Consider the following 27,273-nt stretch of genomic DNA (forward strand, 5'->3'; position numbering starts at 1 on the left):
GCTTCATATCAGAGATAATGCCACAAGCTTTCGCCAATCAATAAATATTGTGTGTACGGTACTTTTTGTTCATATTTGATTGTGCTAGCAGGTAACTCTTAGATTTTGCTCTCCTGAAGACCAGACCAGCCAATGCAATATACAAGGAATCTGCTACCTCTTGATATGTTTTTTATTTTAATTTTTTACTGTTGCTTGCTTTTCTACAGGTACACTTGCACTTATAGCGATTCATGTTTTTTAATTGTAACTTGTTTAACTACATTCTCTAATGGTTCTTCCCTTTGGCACTTATTTTGGTTGTTCACAATATGTGCTTCATGTTTTGGCTACCCGCAATGTTTGTTATCTCGCTGTTTATGACCATTGACCTATGCACTTTTTGTAAAGCTCTCTCTTGGAAGTCGCTTTTGGATAAAATGTAATACAAAATACATTTAAATGTGAATACAATCCACACCTTCCACCAGAAACAAATGGTCCCTCTGTTAGTTTGACAAAGAGCAAGCTGAAAACCTGTTAGGAAAGCAATGACATTTCAGGTGACTAATACACAGATTTAGCTGTCTTTGACAGACTAACTCTCCAACCGGGAGGAAAGCCCTGGCTTTTCTCCTACAGCAAGGATCACCTGTCTTTGTTTAGTGTCAAACATGAGAGAGAGAGAGAGAGAGAGAGAGAGAGATGCATAGATACAGAGAGAACACAGAACAAGAGCAAAATTGAGTTAGCAGGAAACCATGACAGCCATTTGAACATGTTTCCTCTCTCTGTATTGATCTGCAACCGGCTCTTGTCAGACTAAAAAATAAATAGATATAAGGCAGAAATAAGGCAACAAAAAAAAACTGAAAGAGAAAAAAATGTCCTCATATGGCTCCAATAATCCTGTTTGAAATCTTCAAAATAATGCATAGCCTGCTGGGTCTTACAGGCTATGTATCACCAAACCACATCCACAGCCCATGTTACTGTAATATTTTTCAGAAGAGATAGGTAGGTTGTGTAGATTGAGATAGATTATGTTCAGAACTATATTACTGCACAAGAGCCCATTGGCCTTTGTTTAGGACCAAACAGGTTTAAACACATGACCTCGGTCAACACATTAGCAATAAATTGTTGTACCCTAAAGTTATGAGTGAATGATGACTTTACTCTCTTTTTCGTCTTCAGTCTGGTTTTGTTGTCAGAACTGAGGCCATGTAGTGTATGTGTCTCCTACCAAGATTCCCATTAAATATCATAGGATTGCCATTTAGAGATGCAATCTTAGCCAATTCTTTTTGTGAACTGACATCAAACGAATGTTGATCTCACCCATGATCTGCTCGTTAACTTCCACATGAGAGAAGCTGCCTTCAAATCCTCCATCTTTTATGTGGTGGACTGTCAGGACCCTGATCACAGGAAAAACTACAACTCCCTCTGGCCTTTGTGTCATAACCTCAATGGCAAAGCCATATGTGAATCATTCGTGCATTGTACACAATATATAATACATACTGGGTCCTTAGATAGTTAGCTAGATAGATAGATACTGGGCGTAAATGCAGATTGAGAGAAAATGAAGAAAATGTTTGAGGGATCAGTAACACATTGTCAAAAGGCTTTGTATCAAAAGGGAAAAATACCAGACAAAATTTGATTGGACTACACTAATTTAAATCTAAAAATTGGAACAACATGGCATCCACAGATTTTTAAATGTATTTATTTTCATAAAGTGGGCAGATGTTGCATTTTGGACTAGATTGCTTGTTATGCGTAAGTTTCCTTCTTGCCCCAATCATCTATCCTTTGGAAAAACAGGATCCTGCCTTGATAAGAAGGGGTCATATCTTGAGTCAACACTGTGACGGAGTTCCCAGGCTCTGAAAACCAAGAGGCAATTAACCCCGCTGACGCCAATGAGGGCGACCAACTTCTAGAGAATATAGACGTTCTGTTTGCCGGTCAACCTGCGTGGTAGAGAGAGGACCCAGTTACAGTATATGATATGCAGTATATGGAGTTCCTACTTATTAGGGTTGTACTACTTTAAGTGCAGCAGTGACTTCATAGGGACATGCCAAGAGAATAATCTTTTGACATTGTTTTCATATCGTTTTTGTCAAGACATGACAAGTAATATGATGTGAGTGAAGTTAAATTACTGATGTGTTGCAAGCTCCAACAATTTCACCAGAGCGGCACCGATTTTCAGACAGTTGGGTAAAATGATATTGTGACAGGACCAGAGAACTCACTGACCTTTCTTCTGAGTACATGAAAGATACTTCTCAGCATACAGTGATTGAAACTTGGGAGAGTTCTCTCTCTTTCGTATTCTACAGGAACTTCCCACCACCAGTTACTCTTTCTTCCCCTCCCCAAAGGTTCTATAGAGCAGATTAACGCACAAAGGTGTCCACTACCATCCCCGGTAACCCCATCAGCCCACAATCCCTTTCTCTCACCACAGTGTACTGTTTCTCTGTTGCCGTGGCAACTCTGTGGCAGGGTTCCTCTCTCCGTACACTGGCTGTTCTGTTCGTCCCCCAGGCTGCTTGGAAGGGGATTCACTGCTGTGAAAGATGACTCCGTCTGCCTCCTCTCCCTTCCCAGTCGTACACCTGCACAGCCACAACAAGGGAATGGAAAGGGCTCAAATGCGGCAGAGAGGGCTTTTTGGAAACCCCACCAGAGACCCACAGGTCTGTTTCAAGAAGGTTTGGTTACATCTCCAGGGTCTATTAAAGTCATATATGGTATTTCCAGCAACTAAGAGTTAAAGTCTGACTAAGAAGTCAATGTCTTTGGTTTAATTTTCAGCAAATAAAATAGGTCGGTCTTGTGACCTTGAACAAACTTTTCTTTGGCTGAAACTGACATTATCTAATTCCAATCTAACAGCTTTGTATTCAGCTCATTCAAGTGTCACAACAACGTTGTTAATTAGTGTATCTGTATGCAGACTAAGTCAATTAATAAAAATTGCTACTCTAACTTTAATTATTTTGTCAAGGTGAGCCATCAGATAGATTGTCCTCAGTAAATGCCAGGATCGTGCATTCTGGGTAATATCAAAAGTGTCCAGTCTGCAAATTATTTGTAATCTCCTCCATGGAGAGCGAATACATTACAATACCAACAAAGCTAGTCCTTTCTGGTGTTGCTTCTAAAAGCTGTAGGGTTCAGTCTTTACTTATGTAATATTGTCATACAATCCATATGTCCTTTAACTGTAATCAAAATCTAGTATGTTCACACAGTAGTTGATATTAAGCTGCCAACTGTTTCTACTCTGTCCCATTTAGTTGGGCCATAAACATTGTACATTGCAATATTCAGACCAGGGGCCCTATCCCACATTGTGCAGCAACTGATTTAATGAAGTGTCAGGAGAATGGCCATCACTGTCTCTTCATGCCTATAACTCATTGGCTTTAATTGCCTAGTTTGCCTTATAAGAACTTTTTCTTATTGGTGTTTTTCTTGCTGTAAACAGCCAGTTCTCCTCAGGCAGAACAAATTGTTCTGGTTTTAACAAGATCACACAGTCTATCAGAGATCTCCCTTGGTCACGTTCTTCAGGACCATAAGAGGAGCCTAGCCCAAGCAGATGCAAGAAGGAGTGTTTCATCTGAAGGAGAGGGAGAGAGATGGAACAGGATGTTTGGAACTAAATCAACCACACAATAGTCCTCTGGGAAACTGTGAAAAAGACAAAACATGGACTTTCCTGACTGAAACAACTGTTCAACTTTCCTTGGTAACTTTATTAATACTATAGGTCATACTTTTGTTTCTTGAAAAATGCTGCTGAAAAGTATGTCAAACCTCAGTTATGTATACATTGTATTTATTGCTCTTTATTTGTGGTGTTTTTTTCAGAATCTCTTATAAAATTATATCCACAACATACTGTAAGAATAGTAAGGTTCCCCTTTTACGGATTTCGAGAAGCTAGGCTGCCCCTGATCCACCCATATTATACAGCTGATTGCCTTAAGCCTGGCGAGCTCCAGTTTATTCCTAAGGCCTCTCTGCGCCAACACTGCAGCAGATGAAGGATGATCAGGTCAACTGGATTCTCTGTCCTCAGACCCTCAAGAGGAGTGCAGCTAGTCAGGTGAAAGACAAGATGAAGTTGAAGGGATTTATGGCAGCTTTTTGCTGATGGGGGCTATTTTTTTTTTGCTTGGCTATCAGTTGAATCTTGTAGCAACACGTTTTTAGAGCGTGAATACTAATATTAACCAATGAACATTTTCTTGATGACTGAGAAAAGATACTTGCTCCCTTAAACTACATTTATTAATTTAGCAGACGCTTTTATCCAAAGCGACTTCCAAGAGAGAGCTTTACAAAAGTGCATAGGTCACTGATCATAGCCCCAAAACATTGCGGGTAGCCAAAACATGAAGCATACATTGTGAAAACCAAATAAGTGCCAATGGGAGGAACCATAAGAGCATGTAGTTAAAACCAAGTTCTTTACAAACCTGAAACCATGACTGAGAGAGTAGGTTGGCTCATTTTCACACCCACGTTTTGAACCTCCAATCTCTGAATGCTGTAGCATTCAGTCACCCCAACCTTTTAGCTGCAATGTATAGGACAAGTCCCCTACTCCTAACCAATAACAAGAGGGATGTTTTCATGTCAACTGGAAATGCAGTCAAGACCTTGCGGGTCTCCATAATTGGCTGTGTCGAATCTGTCAGGGTCAGTGTTAAATGTCAGCATGGTCACATTGGGTTTAGTCTGAGTGTGAAGGGCATAAACTCTCAAGAACTAATAAGACCTGTCAGCTCACTGTAGACCCTATTCATAGCACTACGGGGTAAGGCCTAACGATTGATTGGCTTATTGTAACCAATGTGACGTCAAGGGGTGCCCACAGCGGATGCCCCCTGATGCATTTCAAAGACGCATTGTGCACGGGTCTGTCCGAGGCTGAATACACACCCTCCTCATCCCCAGCAGACGAGACCCTATACACACCAACAGGGAGAGGAAACAGATTCAGATGTCTGGGGCTGGCTGTGATTCTTGATTTTTTTTTCCTATGTGTGGGTGCAGTTGATCGGTTTCCCGTGATGTCAACCATCTGAGAGTTCTCATGTGGATGAGGTCAACTTCCTCCTGGCTAAGCATGAACAGAGCTCCGTGTTCAACCAGGGTATCGGACGTTCTAGAGTTCCCTCTCAAGGCTGCATGTTCCGAATCACTGCATGACTTATATGGTAACCGTGGGAGAGAGAGAACATGGACACATTGGTAGAAATAAGTCCTGTCATTTGGGATGAAAACATACAGAGATTTGCATTACATTTGTGAAAGATTATGCACCCTGTAATAGTGTTCATTCTTGTGGATAGGCCTCAGGTGAAATTGAATGATTAGGTAATAGACAGGATGTTTGAATTCTGCCAGGAGTCAGAGCAAATTCCAAAGAAAAACACTGTATCACACAGTAAAACCTAAAACCAAGGCTGTGGAAATAAACTCTTTGATCAGATTTTGCTCCACAAACATGACCTGATCAGCACATTTACATGAACTTCAATTTGTTGCTGTAGGCTTGAGAAAGCTAAATGTTTGCATAAATGCTACAAAGTCCATCGTAAAATAATATGAAAGGATAAACATTTATTTTGACCCCATCATCATTGACTAACCGAAAATGGGCAGAGACATGCTACACAAATTTCAAATTGCAGTTGCATTGTCTTTTAAAGCATTATGGTTGTGCCTTTTGAGGCTACATTTCCAGAGTTGGTGCTATCAATGTACTGTGGAAACAGATAGGGCCATTACAAAACAATTGGAGTTACAGCTCTAAGAACTGAAAGAGGATTTCACAGTAACATGTTTCTGGGAATGGTGTTAAAGGGAGGAAAGCATTGGACTAAAAAAGTATTGTTTCTGAAACATAGGCTGTCTGTATTCAAACACAAGGATACAGCCAGCATCTGCACTTTATGTTCTCCTCCTAATCCACACCCAGTCCTCAAGGAAGACATACAAAAACAAGAGGACATAGTGGTTATTATTCATCTATAAAGAATTGATATATCAACTTTCTACAAAATCACATTGCCTCAGACAGCTGTAGCAAGTGTTAATATCTTTTTTTGTGTGTGTGCATTTGGACCAGGCCTACTGTTGGATCAACTCAACAGCTATCAAGCTGCAGGTGAAAGATGAGAAAAAAGTGAGAGGTGAACATCTGAGAGAGGGAGAAAATTAGAAAGTGTGTGTTAATGTGTGTGTGTGTGTTGTGTGTGTGTTAATGTGTGTGTGTGTTGTGTGTGTGTTAATGTGTGTGTGTGTTGTGTGCGTGTTAATGTGTGTGTGTTGTGTGTGTGTTAATGTGTGTGTGTGTTAATGTGTGTGGGAGAGAGAGAGTGTGAGAGTGAGAGCATACAATGAACAATCCTTGCTCTGACTGGTTGTTATTGAACAGAAAGAGTCACTCTAGCCCAACCCCAATGAGTCTTTGATTCCAGATGTAAAATGATGATGCACTGGATGCACAGGAAATGAATAATTTTGGTCATGACATGGGGACTGTACTGTATGTCGACATCACTGGACGTTGATGCCAAAAGTTATTAACTTGTCCCTAAACCACTTCGTTTTTAAAGTTTAGTTTTATGAGAAGCTTGTCACATTAAACAGGATAAACATTTGTTTATCCATACTAAAACTGAATTAAGAAGAGTAAAGACATTATCTTTCTCTGTTCTTGCCTTTCTATAAGTCAAAAGAGCCTCCTTGCTTATGTAACAGTGCACAACTGACTACAAACATCTGGCCTTGATTTTATAGTAGCCCTCAAAGCTCAAAAACACATGTAACATGCACACCGTACACCAATGGTGGTGTCTGACAGAAATATAATTGTCAAGGGGCCACCAGTGACAGACTCTGTGATCACACTGGAACACCTCTGCTGTTTTTACTGTAATACAAGTCTGCACCAATCAGAGTTGTCTGTTAAATGAACGCAAATGTAATGATGGGGAAATAAAGCGTGACTGTGAAACACAGTGGTTTTCATAGAATAAGCTTTTGAAATGTGACATCACAGGAAGTGAGGCATCAAAGTGGATCAAGAGAAAAGATAATGGTTTTATAATGCCTAGCCTCTGCCCACAGTTAAAGGACACATGGTTGTCAGGGGCCTTCTAATGGGTATAACTGATTGACAAAGGGAATAATGACTCATTGGCTGAATACAACAGAACACTGAGGCCACAATCATCTTTTGACCCACAGGGTATCAGTTGTCCTACTATAATGAGATTTAACTCATATCTGAAACCTCCTACTCCCCCATGCCCTTATGAGACACCCTGTTGGAATGTTGCCGATCAACTAATGAAGAAAAAAATCATTGTTGTCTTCCAATGGTCCATGATTAATGAAAATTAAACTGATGAGGTCAAACTCTTTCAAGTGACATTCGATTAAAACATTAATATTTCTGTTGTCCTTTTGGCTTTTCCTCTGCTTGCTCAAACATGTTCGCGAAGAATAGGACCAAGAAAGAACTGGACAAGAGGGACAAGATAAATATTTTTCCAGAAAACATGTTTTTTTTTTTCTATATCCAGCTACTGTAGATGATGTAATCTTTCAGCTGCATGTAACAAATCCCAGAGTTTTTCTCAGAAACTACACTCCCATGGGCCTGAGGTGGGCCTGTCAAGAGACACTCCAAGGTCCCACCTCATATTTTTTCGGATACGGTGTGTAGCACTTTTCTTCTGGAACACTGCACCTGACTCCTGCACCTCAACACAAGGTCCTCAATCTCATAGACTCATAAAAAATAGAATATCAAAGGTCCTTGGAAAATCTAACTCTAATTTCCTGTCAACACACATCCACTAGTATATTGTACCACCATATACCTGAAGTTTCTTATGTGCTGCATATACATTGTTCTTTGATAAATTTGCCTTTTCATTTAGATGTCATGTAAATTGTAACAGGTTCAATAGCCTTGCAGTAAAAAAAGTAGAGAAAGATAGTTGTCTATCATAATTTTATTAAAGCTGGAGTAGGCAAGTTTTGCGAAGCTAGCTATTCTGTTTGCCTCGATTCTAACCAAAATATCCCACCACCTCCGTTCAAAGCCACTCCCACAAAACACGCTTTCTGTACGCTTTTAGTGTAGCTAACGGAAAACAGATAATTTGCCTGTCCAAGAGAAATACGGATACCATTGCATCGCTTTGAAGACCCTTCAAATCTCTCAATTCCCGCTAGTGTGGAAAAGCAACACCGATATGGACTCTGGTTTGACTTCTTGCTAATTCATATTTCTTTTTGGTAGTAGCCTTTTCAACTAGGCTACTTTCTGATTTATCTTTCGTCTTTTAACTGAGAATTCTGGAACTGGATTTATGGCCTGCTGTTTTCCTGCCATTCTTGTGCCTGTTGTTAAGAATACCTGCCTAGCCTGATTTACGCGCATTCGGTGCAGGGTCAGAGTGTGCGCACTGCGCAGGTAGGTTGGTAGACAGACAGACAAATAGTCCGTCCAATCATTGGTCAGGGTACGGTCACATGATTGGTTGTGTTTATTACAGTCTCGCGACGCCCACAGATTGATTTCATTTTATCGTCAAACCTGTATTGGTTGCCATTAAGATAAGTGAGAGTGTATATAGGGAACAATATCATTAGATGTTCTACCTTTAATACATATTTTCTAACAATTTACAACAAAATATTTTACTGAAAGCATACCAGTAAATGAAAACTTGTGTCTTAAATTGGATGTCTCATGTTTAATATAAAATAATAAAGTCAATTTTTTGCAAGTACAGAGAGAAGGTTTTTCATTTAGAGTCCAAAAGAGATGTACTTTCCCCACTCAAAAGAAAGTTCCACATCAAACAAAAGCAATGCCTGCACTGGGCTCACCTCAGGCAGTAAACAGTCTCTCTTCAAAGAGAGGGGGAGAGACCAAACAGGTGCTCAGCTTATGTTCTGTCATCCAATGAATCACTATGTTTCTATCAAAGCTGTAGACAGATATCCACCCTCCACTGTTGCAAGAACCAATCCTGTTTCTTTCCCCTGTCGAACAAGTCTGCTGTCTCGTAAGTAAGCTGCCCACGGCTCAGAGAAACCACAGTGACTCCACAAGACTCAATTGCAACAAGGAGAAGAGTTGAATTCCTTTTGGTTTTTAAACATTTTCAAGTAAGGTTTTATACTGTGCATAGCACTTCAAAGTCATTGTGATTGCCATTAGAGTCCTCTTTCTGTCCTCTGTCCCTTAGGACATGGCTTGATGTCTCAGCTTTAATTCATAAGACTTCAAAAGGAACTGTCTTTCCCCGATCTAATTGACACATTTACATTTTTTCTTCCACTACTCAGCATAATATCACTTCTTACTAAAAACACACTTTGTTCTATGGGGAGAATTTTTTTTGCAGCTCTGAAACCATCCCCACGACCAATACTATTTTGTATGACAGTAATTGCTTTGAACTCTGTTACCTCAAGGCTTGAGTGGTCAAATGAGTCTGTAAACATAATGGGTATGTACACTACTCATTAGCAATCTGTTCTAGAACTTAGAGTCTAAAAGGATTCAAGGAAAGAAAAAAATTAACTGAGAAGTTCAACAGAGAAAAGGTGCCATGTGAACAATGAAGTGTTCAGAGTTCCTCCTGTTAGTGCTGATTACAAACTACCGCTTTCAAGGAAACTGACAGGTCAATGCTATTGTTCAAATCCTTGTAATGAGGATTTCCTTCACAGACATGGGGCTAGTTTCTTTATGGTAGAAAAACACATTAGCCAATAGTCATATACAGTTTACTGAAGCTCCATCAGAAAGTGGAGCAACCAACCTAGATAACTTTCTTTTGTTGAAAGCCTGACAATGTGGCTTAAAAAAAAACAGGAAATCCAAAGCAGATTAAGGTGAGATATGTAGAAAATATGTTCCAATCATGGTATATTTTCTGTTTAAGCGCTAGAAAATACTGTATGATATCATGTCCTGTGTGACAATAAAAGTATTCACTGTCTGTATTGTCCTGATGATGACCCTGTGTATTAAGTACAATTACATAAATTACTGCAACTATAAAGACCTACTGTTGATTGCCTGTGGTTTCCAGAGTGTGATATTCCTGGACACACTCCTGAAATACTTCTACCCTTTCCTGTCAGTGTGGGGCTCCATGCAGGTGGACACTGTAGGAGTTGGATACCATTGTGTTAATTACTGCTCTCACAGTAAGGGGGGTGGAGGCAGGGAACACTGGGGTTATTTTAAGCTCTCTCTAATGGTTGTGGGATTCTTAAACCATTCTGAACTCCCCTATGGTATTCACACAACAGTCCTATAGGTCACACACTTGGCCTGCAACCCTTGAAATGAACGTATTATGAGCAGTAACGCAGACAGACAGACAGACAGACAGACAGACAGACAGACAGACAGACAGACAGACAGACAGACAGACAGACAGACAGACAGACAGACAAATAGATAGACAGATAGACAGATACATAGATAGATAGATAGATAGATAGATAGATAGATAGACAGATACACAGATAGATAGCATACATCTGGCTTATTTGGAGACTTGATGAGTAGCAAGCATGTGAACTTCAGCTGCCCCAAACACGCCCCGCACATCCCTGGAAAAAACACAGAGGCCTGTAGAGGACACATGAGGTAATATTGTTACACCCTAATAAAACAAGCCTGCGGCTGAGAGAGACATGAACCAGTATTATGAATAGCAAACACAGTCAGGCAAATGGCTCTGTCAATCAACACTATTCAACTGTATATCCAAATTATGATTCCGAAAGTCAAGGTTTGTTCTTTATGACACATCTCAGCGAAATCCACAACTTATGCATTGAGTATTAGCGTTTTAGTCATTGCTGCTCTTTGTACTCCTGAGACTGTCTCGGCCTTCGGGAGAGATAGGGGGAGGTCTGGTAGCAGGGCCAGTCCAACGGTAAAGGTCACGGCAGTCTAGAACTCTAACCCGAACCGTAGCCCGGGCCCTAAACCCCAACCCTAGAAAACAGGGTCAGGGTTGGGCCGTGGCTAACCTTAACCCCCCCCTTTAATTTCTGTTCCGTATATCCTAGCATTAAAAGATTCTTACGAGGGGACTACAATGAGTAACCACGGTAGGTTTCAGGCATCTTGCACTTTCCTAGTCAAAGTTAACAGGGGGTGCAATTTCTGGCTCATCATAGCCCTGCCCAGAAATGCACCCCCCCCTAATATTTCTGTTATGTAAATCCCGACCAGTACCCAGCTAGCTTCCAGTGAGGGTAGCTGATAGTGGTAGTGCTTGAGATGTGGAAGGTGGAGTGTTCGATCCCAGGTGCCAACAAATGTTGGCCTATAGTAACATTTTGCGGTGGGTCTGTTTCTTGGCACAAAAGTTAACATATTTTGATGGCTGTTGTCAGGTTTAATTTTTTTTCTTTCAATTTTTTGGGGGAAAGAAAGTACAAAACATTTTTTTCTCAATCCTGGCCTATGCTAGCAATCCTGGGCCCTTAAACTATCTATTCCCTAAAATCATCTCAAAGACCACACTCACATGGACACCTTACAGGATTACATGATTGCAACCGCCTGGACTTTACCATAATACAGACACTAATGATGATCATTACATCTAAATGCTGGACCATGGCCCAGCAATCTTTTCATTCAGATCAATGCATTTCCAAATAGAGGACAGAATTTAATGGCATTTTCGGCTGCCAAGTCTACCTTCTCATAATATATTTACTGAATAAGCAAGTGCAGCCAAAGTGAAGTACAGGGTGATGAGACAGATCTTAATCATGGTCTAGACAGCAGGGCAAATGTGCTCGCCCACACAGCTATCTGCAGGGACAAGTGTATTTGTGCTTTAAAAAATTGTTTTCAATAAAAGGCTAATAAAAACATTTAATGTTTGTGAAAAGTTTGGAAAATGTGTCAGATGTGAGACATGGCCAAGAGGAAAGAGGGATGTTGTTGTCTTGTAGTTTGGATGTGGCTGCAACATTTGACGGCAATTTTCAAACCAATTGTCGTTAATTATTAAAAGGAGACACAGCTATCACCATCAGATCCCTAAATCTCACATATATAACTGTAAGACAAAGGGAAGGTTTTAGACAGATTTATTTTGTTATATTTTTTTAGCATTTTAATGTTGTTCTTAAATGAATTGCCATCATGCAGTATTGGATAAAATATAAACATTGCGAGTTAACAAGGGCTTTAAGTAGACAATTAATTGCAGGAAAATTATACAACCAAGGTCATAACTGTGCATCACATAATACTATGCTTAACCGATGAAAGGGCAATTGTCTGGTACTGTACAGTATGTCCACACTCAGTTTCTGGATACCCTTGAATGGGTTGCAAAATGATCAATAAAGTCTCAGAACTCTCACCAAGTTGACTGATATCATATATTAACATTCTCTACACACACGACCCATTCACAATTGTAGGGCATCGGTCTGTCTTGATAAAATAAAAACACCTGTCAATCATACTGCCAATACTGTTAGGCTATTGGACTGGTAACCTTCCATCTGGAATAATACCAACTTTAATGATTGCTATAGATATTTACTTTTGCTGTAACACGATGCTTATGACAACACAGGAGATTCAACACAAGGTCAAAGATAATATATAAAAAATAAACGGACTCAATTGTCTCATTCACACAAGTCCTCATTCTCACCTGCTTGTTGAATTTGCCAAGGGAGTGTGCAGCTTGATAGAGCTTTGGTGCCCTCTAGTGTTTTTTCGATGAACGGGTACATTTAAGAATTTGGTCAAAATTATTTTTGGTAAAATGCTATTGGATTTGACAGTATATCTACAGTTGGATTAGGGATATTGACAAAGCTGGATTTGATACAAACTGTTACAGTTTACTGTTTGTGACCATTTGTGCCTGTTGTTTGTGTGTTTTAGATGTTAAAAGTCCATCATTTGTGATGCTAATGAACAATGTCATCTGCACCTTTAAGTGTCTGTACCATTATGTTAAAAAAGAAAATCTGTGCATGTGTGGGTACATACAACAATAGGCCAGAAATATGTACACTGTGTAAATCCTACACAGGGATGATATAAAAATAACATTACAAAACAGTTCTACCTTCGGTTGGTGTAGCTATTCTACATTTTTGTCGACACAAATTGTATGAGCGAATTAGAATTCCTGCGGTCTGGGCCTTGCCCAATCTCTCTTGACCTGACATTTTGTACGCAAAATAAACATATCGCCATCTAGTGGTACTATTTGCGGCTGGGACAGATACTGTAAATCGCGAAAAATATCGTTATCAAAACTATTGCTATCATGGTATCATAAGTTAGACATTATTATGGTAGTATGTCTTTCTGAACTATTCTGTATTCCGTTGACAGGTATACAATACATTATACTTATCTGTTATGTAAAAATAAAAAATCCAGATAAAAAAACGAGTTGTTAGTTTTAATTTATTGTTGAAAATTTAGGCCTAAGTAAAAAAGACATACAGTGCTCTAACTAAACAGCATTCCTGTTTTACTTCTGGCAGTAAGGAGGAGCTCACTTGTTTATTCATTCACGTCACCCCTCTTTCATTCCCTTCTTCCTTCCTTCCTTCCTTCCTGCTACACACAACGGGGACCCACCGTTGCAAACTGTTTTTTTTATATAAGAAATTACAACAATTACTTCGCCACCATACAACGCTTTTGGAACCAGGTGAGTTGTAGATTTTATGATAGGTGGAAATAGAGAGACCGAATGCACCACCGGCCGGCGAAGCGAGTGTGTTTTCTATCGTAGCTAACTTAACCAAATTCCTAACTAGCTACAGCACCGAACATATTTATGAATGCACCGCAATTTTTTCAATCTATTGACGTTTGTGTTTCGTGATATTGGTGACGGTTTATGATCGCATTGTGAACAATTGCCCATCTAGGTCAGTGCTAGAGTCAAAATGTCGCCTTTTCTTACTTCCACATTCTCTCATGCCACAAACAGATGGCGTCGCGAGGGGGATGGAGAGAATGAAAAAGAGACGCATAAAGGAGTAGGCTACCACAGGCCACACTCGTCCGCCTCTCTCCATCACCAAAATATGCCCTCTATGCGACTAAGAGGCCGAGCTCAAGCTGTCTTCTGTAGGCCCGTCTTGAACAAAGTTTTCTGTCAAGTTGTCGACCTTTTTAAAGATACAGCGCATGTTCAGAGGAATAGAGTTAATGACCAACCGATTGAACAAATATGCTGCTCGATAACGACTGAATCTTGATTGCTTTTTGGTAGGTAGTTATTAAACATGTTATGACATACGGGTGTGTGGGGGAGGCAAAACGGGGGGGGGGGGGGGGGGCATTATTTGCTGGCAAATCGTTGCCAGCAAATAATGCTTGTGCTGCTTGGTTGAATGAAGTCTGATATGCGTCACGGTCTGTCCAGCTACATATTACAGCCGTTGTAGCCCAGAGTGTCATAAGATTGTACCCGGGACTTCTGTACTTAAGCCCTGCTAAATGTTTTATTAGGACATCCATAGAACTCTAAACCAGTATTAGTGAATGAAAATATGACCACACCAGGCATGTGAAAACTAAAGTGGACTACAAATACCGATGAGGAAAAATGGAATGTACCGATTAAGGTATTTTTCAACATGGCCCTCAGTTTGTTTAATAGTTCTTTAAATTCTGAAGTTGTCTCCTCTTAGGTTTTTAATGTGAGCTGCAGATATGAATGTCCAGGCCTATTCTGAAAAGCTTGAAAACAACTTAATGCTCTGCTTGGTGTGTAATTTGCAATATCATTTTGGGCAAAGGGATTGGAGGAGTGCACTCTGGCATCATTAGTTTGTTGTGCTTTGCATAGAAGGCAGGGTTAAAGGGACTATGACAATTCTAGAAAGATGGCCAGAGTTAGAGGCCTGTTGGTCAGTCATGCTGAACAAAACCTAGATGAATTATAGCAGATTTGTTTGTAAGCACGCAAAGTATATAAGCAAGTATTTTATAGCACTTGTGTTGATAGGCTATCAGAAAAACAATTGTTGGTAAGTTAGGTGAAAAAAACGTCAATGTGTCTGTGTGCTATGTTGATGTAAAATCTCTTGTTTTGCTGCACTGGCTTAATAGCTTCTAAAAGGCTTTTGCGGGTCGAGGTCGTTATTCTAGGTTGTCTTGGCAAGTGGTCTCAATCCCTCCAAATCCAGCCAGATGTAGGCCTGCCCTGGATGGTAAAGCCTTGGCTAGACTCACTCTCTACCATGTCTGGGGAATTGTGGGACCATGTTGTTGTTGCTGTACCTTCAATGTTGATTTTAGCTGTTTGCACCAAGTGGTTTATCATTTGTTGCTGCACTCTGTCCTGAAATGATGACCTACCTGAATGATCTGGCACTTGGGCATGTATTACAACTGTACTAACCCTGATTTAAAATCTCATAAATAGCCTAATGCGTTTTTATCCATGTTTATCCGTGTAGGCCCTCAAATCTCAAAAGAAAACAAGTGTAAAGTTTACAGCATAATAACACACTGCACAACTTCTAGACTATGCTTATGTTACTTTTCAAGGTACAGGTATTGTCTAAATGTCTATTCAGGTAACCTTTTTTTTTTTTTTGCTGAATGTCTGGAAATGTCATGCCTACTCACCATTGTAGCTAGCTTGCTCTTGCTCTATATCCATCTCTTTCTTTCTCTCTCTCTTTCTCTCTGTCTCTGTCAATGACTGCTCTTTTTGTCATGGCTCTGTGTCACCCTTGTGGAACTGTTATTGTAGCATCATCACAATGGTCCCACTGGGGGATGTGTGTTGAGCAAGTACCAACAGAAGGTGTTGTTATCTGGGCTGTTAGCTAAGGCTACTAGATATATTTTAGACGAGGTTACATCTTCTGGTGAACGACCACATCTTAATTGACACTGTAAAACCAAAAATACTGTCATTGTTGTTTTTAGTTTAGTTTTATTAGCCTAAGTTATGTCAGTGACCCATGCTGCTATGTGGGATGTGTAGGATAATTGTGACAGCTGCCTGACTTAATGGCAACGAGCTCAGTCTGTAATTGAGAAGTTGAAATGGATAGGTTTAATAACTAAGGGCTACATAAGAAACAAGTTCTATAGTTTAAGTGTTGCAGAATAGGCTAGCTAGGACTGTGGGAGGACCAAACACTGCTGAATGTCCCAAGTCAGTGTCAGTTGAGATGGAGAAGTTGCTGTGTTCAGATAGTGTCATATGAACTGGGGGAGAAATGGAGTGAAAGAAAAGGGTGTATCCATGGAAACATGAATAAGGAGTGATGGAAGATATGGGGAAAGCAGAGCTGAGAGAAATAGCTTTTATTACTTTAAATAGTATTCATTACTCAATTGGTTATTTTGATTAGGCTACACTTAGCCTTTAGCAGTGTCTAGCTGAACAAGTTAACTGAAACAGTGGGTTCACAGGCTGGGTGTCCGGGATCTAAAGGTCAAGGTGGGGCCTTGTTTGGATTCCCCTCTGAGACACATTACAATCAGGGCTGTGAATTAAGTCAATGACATATTTTCCATTCATTTGAGGTTAAATGTTCACTACCAATTCTGTGGGACTTAGACTTATGTCTAGCCTATATTCATGCCATTGACATCAGACTATGTCTGATTTGTAATGTTTAGCATAGTAAGTCTAAGGCATAGTAAATTCATATACCTCACGGTTCCTTTCGGTTTGAGCTTGAAACAGCACTGAACATACACTACACCTGAAGGATGTTTCTTGACACCAGAACCTTGTCTATGGAAAGTACAGACTGTGTCGATCACCCTATTTTTATTTTTGAATTCAGGAACTAGAGAATGTTTTATTGGTTAATACATGGGTTAAAACCAATTGTAGTATTGTTTGTGTATTAAGCTGTTTTTGTTACAGCCATGTTTGTGAAACCACATTTTGTAGAGCAAGCGATTTTCTATTGCCTCTCTCTCTCTTTCCCCCCCTCCCTCCCTCCCTCCCTCCCTCCCTCCCTCCCTCCCTCCCTCCCTCCCTCCCTCCCTCCCTCCCTCCCTCCCTCCCTCCCTCCCTCCCTCCCTCCCTCCCTCCCTCCCTCCCTCCCTCCCTTTCTTTTTCTCTCTGTCTCTCTCTCTTTCCCCTCCCCCTCTTCTTTCTGTTTCTCTTCCCTCTCTCTCTCTTTCATTCCCCCTCCCTCCCCCTCTCCATTCCCCTCCCCCCACTCTCTCTTCCTCTCTATAGCTCTCTATCTTTTTTTCTCTCTTTTTTTTCTCTCTCTTGCTCTCGGTTTCCATCTCACTCTTCCCCTCCCTCCTCTCTTTCTGTCTGTCTCTCTCTCTGTCTTGCTCTTTCCCTCCCTCTTTTGCTCTCTCTCCCTCCCCCCTCTCTTTTCTCCCTCCCTCTCCTCTCTCTCACGTTGCACCCGGCCCCTCCTTCTCTCTTTCTCTCTCTCTCACGTTGCTCCCTGCCCCCATCTCCTCTCTCTCTCTCTCTCTCTCTCTCTCTCTCTCTCTCTCTCTCTCTCTCTCTCTCTCTCTCTCGTCTCTCTCTCTCTGTCTCTCTCGCTCTCTCTCTCTCGCGCGCGCGCTCTCTCTACCGTCCTCCCCTCCCCCACTGCTGCTGCCTCTCATTTTCTCTCTCTCTTTCTCTCTCTCACTCCACCATTTCACTCACTCACTCCCCCTCCCCTCCCTGTTCTCTTTATCTCCTCCCCTCCCTCCCCCCTCAATCCCTCTTTCATTCCATGCAATCATCTGTTCTCTCTCTCTCTCCCTCCTTCTCTTTCTCTCTCTCTCTCTCTCTCTCTCTCTCTCTCTCTCTCTCTCTCTCTCTTTCTTTCTCTCTCTGTGCTTCCTCTATTACGCCCCCATTTTGTCCTCTCTAGCTTATCCTCCCTGCTTTCCTCTTTCCTCCATGTTCTCTCTATCCTGTTGTTTTACAAACTCAAAATATTCATGATAAACTTTCTTTACACATATTTACAATTTTATGACACTCTGGTTTTGATAAAACATTTTATGGAATGTTACACATGCCAGCTTTTAAATTAATGAATATAAATGGAACAATTGCCAATGTCATTTGGCATCCAACTATACCCCCAAAAGGTTGAATACCCTATTTATGTATATATATACATTTTGTCCCACAAACCCACTGCATCAATGTTGTGATGATGTTACATGATAGAGGTTGGTGTTTACATGGAAATGGTAAATGTATTCAATTGGTATCTAGTAATAGACTGTGTAGAGTAGTCATACCTCCAGGAATGTAAACTAGGTGAACCAGGTGATTGCCTCAACACCCAGGTTCACAGACAAATTACATATTTGGACAGTTTCCGTCTTCTATCTGACATCAGCTGGGAGGATTCCACAGATCCCTCACACTCTCACAGGTCTGAGACCCTGCCCTGTCTCCGGGGGCTTGAAAACAAAGATGGCCGCCCTGTTTTGAGTTCACACTATGACACCTGACAGCCATGCCTTTTGTATGTTTTGGTTTTAAACCAATGGGCTCACACTGCGTTGAAGTTCAAAATGATTCCAGGAAGACCAACTTAGTTACCTCAATGTTGTAGTCACTTTTAAGGTTCAGTTTCACCGGAGAACAGCATCCTGAAGAACTGAAAGTTTATTTGGTCTGTCTCTCACAGACAACCTATACATGGCTGCTGTTTGAAAAGACCGCAATCAAGGGTTTTATTCAAGGCCACGGCATGCTAATAACTGTATGGCAGTGTCTCTCCAAAGGTGCTTGGCGAAACCTGCGCCTGAGGTCATGGTTGGGCTTACCGTCTCTCCTGTCATTGCTTCACTGGAGTATTACTGGCCTTGGTTTGAGTTCTGGTAGGTCCTTTCCACAGACCTGCTCGTAACCTTGGATGCTAATCCACCATGGTTGACATGATGGAAGGGTGACACGAGAGGGGAGTTATGTCCACCTCCAAACTGGCTTCTGAAGAGCCCAGATAGCTGTTTCTGTGGCCCACACAACACTCTTCCTGTGTCTGTCGTGTGTATGTGACCTTTTGGCACTCAGGGCCTTAGGGGTACAACTGACTGGTTATCAAATGTTTCTCAAATAACGTTGTCGTCTGGTTGGCTCTTCTGAAGAAACAGGAAGGTGGCGGAAAATAAGGCCTAGTCTATATACATCAGTCAGCATCTTAATTGGGCCTTTTATATATTTAATTCACTTGAACATGTTGACAACGAATTTGGTGCATCGTTAAGAGTTGCCCAAGATTAACACACAGGTCGAATGCTTACCTCTTTCTGGTTTGGATATAATCTCAATGTTCTCTTTTCACTCTGCCTCTGTCTGTTTTCATTCTATCCTCCATTTCTTCTTGTTCTTTTTTTACCGCATTCTGTTCCTCTCTTCCCATCCCCCCTCTCTTTCTCTCTCGCCCTTTCTCTCTCGCCCTCTCTCTCTCTCTCTCTCTCTCTCTCTCTCTCTCTCTCTCTCTCTCTCTCTCTCCCCCTCCCTCCCTCTCTTGCTCTCTCTCTCTTTTTTTTTCTTCAGTGTTCTTTCCTTCCCTTCCCCCTTCTCTGCCGTCTCTCCCTCCGCCTCTCTCTCTTTCTTCTCTCCTCCATTTGCTCCTCTCCTTGTCAGTCACCTTCTATCTCTCTTTCTTTCTCTCTTCCCCTTCCCTCTCTCTCAGCTCTCTTGCCATATACTTGTATCCAAGTCTGCATGAAATAATCTCTCTGTACTTTCATGTTCTCATAACCCTATCTTCATCAACTTGAAATATGAGAGAGACTGAAAAAAGAGAGAGAGAGAGAGAGAGAGAGAGAGGGAGATGGGGAGAGTGGGGGGAGGGGGGGGTGCTGGGGGGAGAAAATAAATGATGAAGGGAGAGGAAGAAGCATAGAGCAATTGAAGGCTAGGTGGCAAAGGAATATTTACACAAAGATGGACACTGTCTTGATTGTGACTCCCGTGTTTCTGTATGTATTTGTTGTGTTTGCGGCTTTTGAGATACTGATCTATTACTTGACTTTCAAACAGCCTATTTGCATGATACCTTTGTTTGTAATAGATTATGTGTACTCTACATGTGTATTCTGTGGCTCTAGATATATACATTTATGAGTGATGTTTACATGTGGGTGTTTGCATATGTTTGTATGAGCACAAGTGTAGGTTTTACCACAGTCACTACTGAAACTGTCGGAGGGGGGAGGAGCTACAGGGCCCGCCCCCCTCTCCTCACATAAATAGGAGCAGAACACAGCTCTCTCTCACTCACTCGCATTGAAGAATGAGATCCTTAAAGCACCTGAAACATCACAACAGGAGGAATGTGGTGAGTTTCTTGGCATGGTAGCAGTGGTATTCACCCATGGCATGTTAAGTGGTAGTTTAGCTATTATCATAGATAAGCGTTAAGAGTTGAGAAAGGACAAAACGCTCCTTAACAATTCTTTGAAATGTAGCTGACAAAGTTGTCGTTAATATGTTTGCCTACCTTGTAGGTAAGACTTTTCTTGCTTTAACACGTTATCAGTCCCAACAGCTTTCGGCTCTTTCAACTCTCTGTTCCTGTTTCTCTCTTGTCTCTTTCACTTCATAATTTAATCTTTCATTTTGTCTGCCTTTCATTTTGTCATTCTCTCTCTCTCTCTCTCTCTCTCTCTCTCTCTCTCGCTCGCTCTCTCTCGCTCTCTCTCTCTCTCTCTCTCTCTTTCTCTCTCTCTCTCTCGCTCTCTCATTCTCTCGCTCGTTCTCTCTCCCTCTCCCCTTGTCGCTTTCTCTCTCTCTGTCTCTCTCTCTGTGTTTCTTACTGCCTCTCCCCCTCCCTTTTCTTTTCTCTCTTTCTCTTGCTCTCTTTTGCTCACTGCCATGCTCTCCCCCTTCCGCCTCTCTCACTCTCTCATCTCATCCTCTCACTCTCTCACTCTGCCCTCCCGTTTTCTCTCTCCCTTCCTCCCTCCCTCTCTACCCCTCCCTCTCTTTTTCTCCCTCCCTCACCAGTGTCTTTCTCTTTTCTCTCTCTACCTCTCTCCCTCCCCCTCTCCCCCCTCCTCTCCTTATCCCTCCCTCACTCTCCTCTCCCTCCACCTCTCTTTCATTTCTTTTTTTCACTCACTCACCCCTCCCCTTTTCTATTCTCTCTCTCATCCTGCTCTCTCATCCTGCTCTCTCATTCTCCCTCTCTCTGTTTCTGCCTCTCTCTCTTTCTCTCTCTCTCCCCCTCATATTCTATTCTCTGTCTATTGTGCTCACCCATTTTGTCTCTTGCTCTCTCTCTCTCTCTCTCTCTCTCTGTCTGTCTGTCTGTCTGTCTGTCTGTCTGTCTGTCTGTCTGTCTGTCTGTCTGTCTGTCTGTCTGTCTGTCTGTCTGTCTGTCTGTCTGTCTGTCTGTCTGTCTGTCTCTGTCTATCTCTTCTGCCCTGTCTCTCTCTGTTCTCTTTTTCTCTGACTGTGAGTGAGTATACCATCAAGTATACCCCCCCCCCCACCTCCACTGCCTCTCATTGGTGCACTAAACAGAGAGGATTAGAATGTGGTTTCTTGTCGTTTTTATTATTTCTGCGATCTGAGATGTATTCTTCATCCACAGTTGTAGTCCATCCATAGTCAGCATCTGAGAGGGTTCCCCAGCAGACTTCCTATAGATGTTCACCTAAAGAACTGACAGGTGCAGTTAGTCTCTCCTGACATCCAGTTTAACTGTGAAAGAGAGCATTTGGAAGTAGGTGATCGGTGGTCGACTGAATGAAACATTCTGATAGAAGGACAGCTAAGATCTACTTCATCTGTGTACTTAAAGGACACATCTCTAATGAATTACTAGACTGGGTACTTTATTTGGGACGCTGGTATCACCAGCCATACATCAGACTAGTTTTTGCCAGTGTTCATATTTCCTGATTTCATGTTACATGTATTTATTAGCACAGGGCATGGCTTCATTTTTAAGCATGTTGTCTCCTTATAAAGCAGTGATAATTGAATTATTTGCAGAGTATTAGTGAGGGTGAGATTGCTAAGGGGGATGTTTGATGGCTTCTGCCTTTTCCCTCTTCCTAAATTTGACTCTCGTTATTGATAGCCTCAGAACACAAAGCTTCAAAATAGGCTGAAATAACAGAAAAGCGCTTGCTGTGCCAAAGAAGTCTCACTGTACATATGCATACGTCTTTTCCCCTACAATTGCCTAGGATGAGAGAGACGAGACGATCCTGGAATCCCTTTGCTGTTGACACCTAGGCCTAATTTGCCAGAATACATTCGATTGTGAAGACGGCCTAATTGCTTCCCTGCAGTGATGACTGACTGTGTGCGTGTGTGTTTTCAGGAGGAGGCGAGCCGGCGCCTGGATAGATGTGAGCCCAAGGTGATGGCCAGGCAGGTGGACGCGGGCACACAGACAGACCCCGTAGTAGTGCTGTCTCTGGCCCAGGCCGCTGTTCTGGGTCTCATATCACAGAATGAAGTATTTGGTGCCACTATTGCCCCCAACGGATTCTACACCGGAGAGCCCAAAGAATCGCCCGCACCCCCAGTAGACGGAGTCGACTACGAATACGCAGACCAATTAATCGGGGCCAACGGAGACTATCTCGGAGACAACATAGGAGAAGAAGGCCACATGCAGCCCAGTTGCAGCCAGAGGAGGTGGCAGGGGCCTCCCCCAGATGGAAAAATGGTAGGGCCTGACCGCCATCCAGGAGTCCACATAGACGGATCGTCCCATGTGAAAGGGGAGGTGGTGAACTCCGGCCTGACGTCCTGTGTTCACATGCTGAATAACCTCGCTCCCAGAGGGGGGCTGGTGCAAGTGGACCCAGCGACCCTAAGAGGTGCCCACAAAAACTGCTCTGAGTGTGAGAGGGACGCGCAAACCCAGCAGGCAAACGCTCATCCACACGCTCCAGCACAGGTGAGCCACCGAGCGGAGACGGCACACCGGGGTGCGCAGGGGCACCACCGGGGCATGGGGCACAGCCGCGGGCGGGTGGAAAACGAGGAGGTGGAGCACGGAAACAGCATGATGAAGCCCGGTCAGGAGGAGGAGATGAGCAGCTACTTCCAGTCGTCCGAGGTGGGGAGCTACGACTCCGGAGAGATGGGCATGGCAGGAGACTACGACGAGAACAGCCAGGGCATGATGTGGAGCGAGGGCGTGGAGGCGAACGGGAGCGGAGCCAGTGTAGCGCCTCCGCCTCACCGGCGCCACGGCGGCCGGAGGGTCGACCGCCTGGACATCAACATCCAGATCGACGAGTCCTACTGCGTGGACGTTGGGGACGGCCTGAAGCGCTGGAAGTGCCGCATGTGCGACAAGTCGTACACGTCCAAGTACAACCTGGTCACCCACATCCTGGGCCACAACGGCATCAAGCCGCACGCGTGCCCCCACTGTGGCAAGCTCTTCAAGCAGCCCAGCCACCTCCAGACCCACCTGCTCACCCACCAGGGCACCAGGCCTCACAAGTGCACCGTCTGCAAGAAAGGCTTCACCCAGACCAGCCACCTGAAGAGGCACATGCTGCAGCACTCGGACGTCAAGCCCTACAGCTGTCGCTTCTGCCGCCGAGGCTTTGCCTACCCCAGCGAGCTGCGCGCCCACGAGGTGAAACACGAGCGCGGCCGCTGCCACGTCTGCTCGCAGTGCGGCATGGAGTTCCCCACGTACGCCCACCTCAAACGCCACCAGACCAGCCACCAGGGGCCCCACACCTTCCAGTGCACCGAGTGCAACAAGTCATTTGCCTACCGTAGCCAGCTGCAAAACCATCTCCTGAAGCACCAGAGCCCAAGGCCTTATACCTGCTCCCAGTGCGGCCTGGAGTTTGTGCAGCTCCACCACCTCCGGCAGCACTCGCTCACTCATAAGGTACTGACACCGCCGGACATCGCTCCCACTCAGACTCAATGACTGCTGTGGCCACACAGTGTAATGTAATGTTTGTACATAGTTTCTAGACTGTTAGGTTTGTTTATGACATGAATGACAGTGGCGAGCGACCCAAAAAAACAAAAAAAACAAACGGGAGCGCCAAATGGAAGGCAACACTTCAATTGTCCAAAGGGCTTCCTTTTGTTCATCTTCTGTCCTTCATCTCCAGTCATCTAAGTGAACTGGACAGGTAAGACCACATGCCCTGACAATCCTCCGCCATCTCCCTTCCTTATGTGTCTGTTGTCTAGCCAATCCAGACGAAGATACGGACATGAAGAGAGGAAGGCGACCAAATACCATTTGAGATTTTGTATCTGTCGTCTGTTCCCCGTGTTACATTAAGCGTTACGTTAACCTTCTTAAGTGGAAAGTTAGTCCTCCTTGTCACGTCCTTCATGAAAATGAGATGACATCATCCCTACTTAGCTGAGACAAAAGACAAATACACAAGTCTTGTAGTAATTTCCAGTCGTCCACAACATGAAACAGTGTAGAATGTGGGCTTTTAGCTTTATGAGTGCTTAAAATCTATAAGGAGCCAAGGATAAACCTAGTGCAGTGAGAGAGTTCTCCTTTGTGGTGATTATTTGTCTGGCAGTGAGACGGGCAGTCACTGCTCCTCCTGGTGGTGGTTTGGGGAAATGGTTTGAGAACATACAGTGGGTGGAGTGACAGCTCGACTGATGTTTGGCAGGATTGGTAGTCAAAATAAGAAAATATATGAGTCTTTGATCTTCATAAACTAGACAACACGAACAAAAATATATAATTAATCCGTTCTTTGTTCTATTAACTACACCTGTCATTTTGTCCTAAATGTGCACTTACTTTGCAGCTGTATTTGGTGTTTGATCCCCCTCCTGAGTGACCTTTTTTATATTTGTGTTTGTCAGGGCATGAAAGGGCACAAGTGTGATGTGTGTTCACGTGAGTTCACCCTGTCTGCCAACCTGAAGAGACACATGCTGATTCACAACAGCATCCGGCCCTTCCAGTGTCATGTCTGCTTCAAGAGCTTCATCCAAAAGCAGACCCTAAAAACCCACATGATCGTCCATCTGCCGGTCAAACCATTCAAATGCAAGGTGAGGTCAAATGTAACTCCAGGGACATTGATAGTTTTGGAAGTGGTATCCATGTTTCTTATATACTATCATTATAATTAGACCAATACGCTGTTCTTATTGGTCCAGAGAAGTTCTAAGTAGTCCGCAAAACCGTTTGCAGACTTCTGAAAGTTCGCAGAGGTCTGCTAACTTTTTTACGGACCTAGCAACAAGCGGTTGCCTTGGAGATTTTGACAACATGGCATCTGCTTTTTCGTTTTTCTGCCAGATTATTGTTGTAGTATATAAGAATCTAAATATGGACTACGGTCTTGGTCAACAAACGTTTTAACAAATCTGTGCTTACGAAGGTGTTTGCAGACCTGACAAAGTCCATATTTGCAGTTTATGTTTGTTAGAGACACTCGGTAAGTAAGATAAAGTGTCCTGTATTGTTTTCCAGGTGTGTGGCAAGTCCTTTAACAGAATGTACAACCTCCTGGGCCACATGCACCTCCATGCTGGCAGCAAACCCTTCAAGTGCCCTTACTGCTCCAGCAAGTTCAACCTGAAGGGCAACCTCAGCCGACACATGAAGGTCAAGCATGGCATGGATGTCTCGCCAGATGGCCCAGGTGAGGTTATCCTTGTTTTATTCACTTGCCTATCCATCTATGCACTATTAGGTGTGGTTTTGCTGGTGCTTGTTATTCTCACTGCCAGATTCAATGCTGCTTAGTAAATGCTTTGTTTATATATATATTTTTTTTTTACAGATAACCTTCCTGAAATGGAAGGACAGGGGCAATATTCAGAGGACAACTTTGGCTTTGCATCACCTGACAGTATGGACAATAGCGGCTCTCAAAACCTTACTAAACTTACTACAGCCAACATGGATGACATGGAGGAGTATTATAACTTTGGGAAGGACACTGGTAGCTACACTACACCCTAAGTAGTGTACTCTGGATTCGGAGAACTTGGAATTATTCGAGACAAAATGGCTACCCTGGCAGTAAGACAATGGGTGGGTTTCAGCCCCCTCCAAGAGCCAGAACTAATGGACCCAAATTGGGGGTGGGGGGGGTTGGGGTTAGGCTCAAGAAGATGCACTTCAAGGGAGCCGTTTGTCTCTGATGGGAGCGACTGTGAGACTGACTGTTGACTGTCTGGTGGGTCTATAAAAAAACGGACCACCATTTCACTGAACAGTTTGAAAGGACAGTCCAACCTGTACCTTGGTATGTTGTGTTGTATGTATCGAGTACTTAACATGAAAAAAGTTAATGGTTTTGCGGAGCCATCCTACTTAAATTTGATGTGCTAGAAGTTTGTTTACCATTTCATTATTCACCAAAATGTATGCCCTTATATTTTTTATTGAAGAAAGTGCCAGATAGTATTTTCAACAAAACCTACACCCTCTTAAAGATATTAAGACACGTACTATATGTGTATATCAGATACAAAGTCACAACATATTCAGTCATAGATTTGAATGCTTCTCTTACTCAAAACGTCCTAAGAGGTAAGTAGTCACCTTCAGGAGACAGGAACAGGAGCCTGTTGGTGCACATGACATAGGTTTTGTGAGCTGATGTCAGGGCTCCACTTACCAAAGTTGCTATTGCTTCATATTGGTTACTACTACAACCACTGTCAAGCTAACACGTGAAGCTCTCCCACTGTACAAACAACATTGCATTGTTCAGTGTTCACCACCACACCTTTCTTCACTTGATTTAGCTAAACATTAATCCTCCCTGTAGTGGAAATACTGTGCTAGTTTTTGAATACTTACTGATACAATGCACTTTTCATCAAAAGATTTTCAGTGAAAATGTTCTTCGAAGTGACCCTGAGAGAACTTGGCCTTTAAGGAAAAGAGTGGAGCGGGCATCAAGTATATCCCAGTCACCCTTACGGCAATATTCCTTTATAAAGACGGTTCTGCCTTTTTCAATAGACTTACCTGCGGTTTTAATTATCTTGATCTTTCTTGTTGGTAAAAACAAATGGTAACTGAGCCATTTGGAGGAAGAATGAGTGGTATGTTTGTTTCAGTTACAGCACTATGTTTCCGTTTTGGGGAGACACCTTACTCCCCCTGACCTGCCATGCAGGTCAGCCTTGATATGCACACTAAACATGAGAAATGGTATACTAGTCTTTTTGGAATGAGGAATATCAAACTGAAAACCTCATAGAAATTGTTATTTAATAAAGGTTCTCTAGTTTAAATGGCTCGAGTTTGTCTGCG

The 27,273-nt window shown here is 42.7% G+C and overlaps 1 protein-coding gene and 1 long non-coding RNA gene across 5 annotated transcripts; one reads left to right on the forward strand and one right to left on the reverse strand.

Annotated features, from left to right (window-relative positions):
* Nucleotides 1-5,177: 5,177 nt before the first annotated feature.
* LOC146246677 (uncharacterized) lies at nucleotides 5,178-20,664 on the reverse strand. The gene is made up of 3 exons (XR_014732313.1): nucleotides 20,524-20,664; nucleotides 20,305-20,334; nucleotides 5,178-5,223 (listed from the first exon to the last, which is right to left on the reverse strand). It is a non-coding gene; the product is annotated as an uncharacterized LOC146246677 (long non-coding RNA).
* On the forward strand, nucleotides 13,620-27,259 carry znf710b (zinc finger protein 710b). 4 transcript variants are annotated; one of them, XM_084682917.1, is made up of 6 exons: nucleotides 13,626-13,769; nucleotides 14,055-14,335; nucleotides 22,357-23,898; nucleotides 24,858-25,049; nucleotides 25,474-25,645; nucleotides 25,787-27,259. In XM_084682917.1, exons 3-6 carry the CDS (start codon nucleotides 22,399-22,401, stop codon nucleotides 25,966-25,968), a joined length of 2,046 nt encoding a protein of 681 aa, XP_084539043.1. In that variant the 5' UTR covers nucleotides 13,626-13,769; nucleotides 14,055-14,335; nucleotides 22,357-22,398; the 3' UTR covers nucleotides 25,969-27,259. The 4 variants fall into 4 exon arrangements, with proteins under 4 accessions (XP_084539042.1, XP_084539043.1, XP_084539044.1 ...); XM_084682916.1 differs by lacking the exon at nucleotides 14,055-14,335 and having other exon boundaries at nucleotides 13,620-13,769; XM_084682918.1 differs by lacking the exons at nucleotides 13,626-13,769; nucleotides 14,055-14,335 and adding an exon at nucleotides 14,507-14,694.
* The last annotated feature ends 14 nt before the right edge of the window (nucleotides 27,260-27,273 follow it).

This window comes from Hypomesus nipponensis, chromosome 19 (assembly GCF_054491055.1).
Source record: "Hypomesus nipponensis isolate SF chromosome 19, ASM5449105v1, whole genome shotgun sequence".
Classification (NCBI taxonomy): Eukaryota; Metazoa; Chordata; class Actinopteri; order Osmeriformes; family Osmeridae; genus Hypomesus; species Hypomesus nipponensis.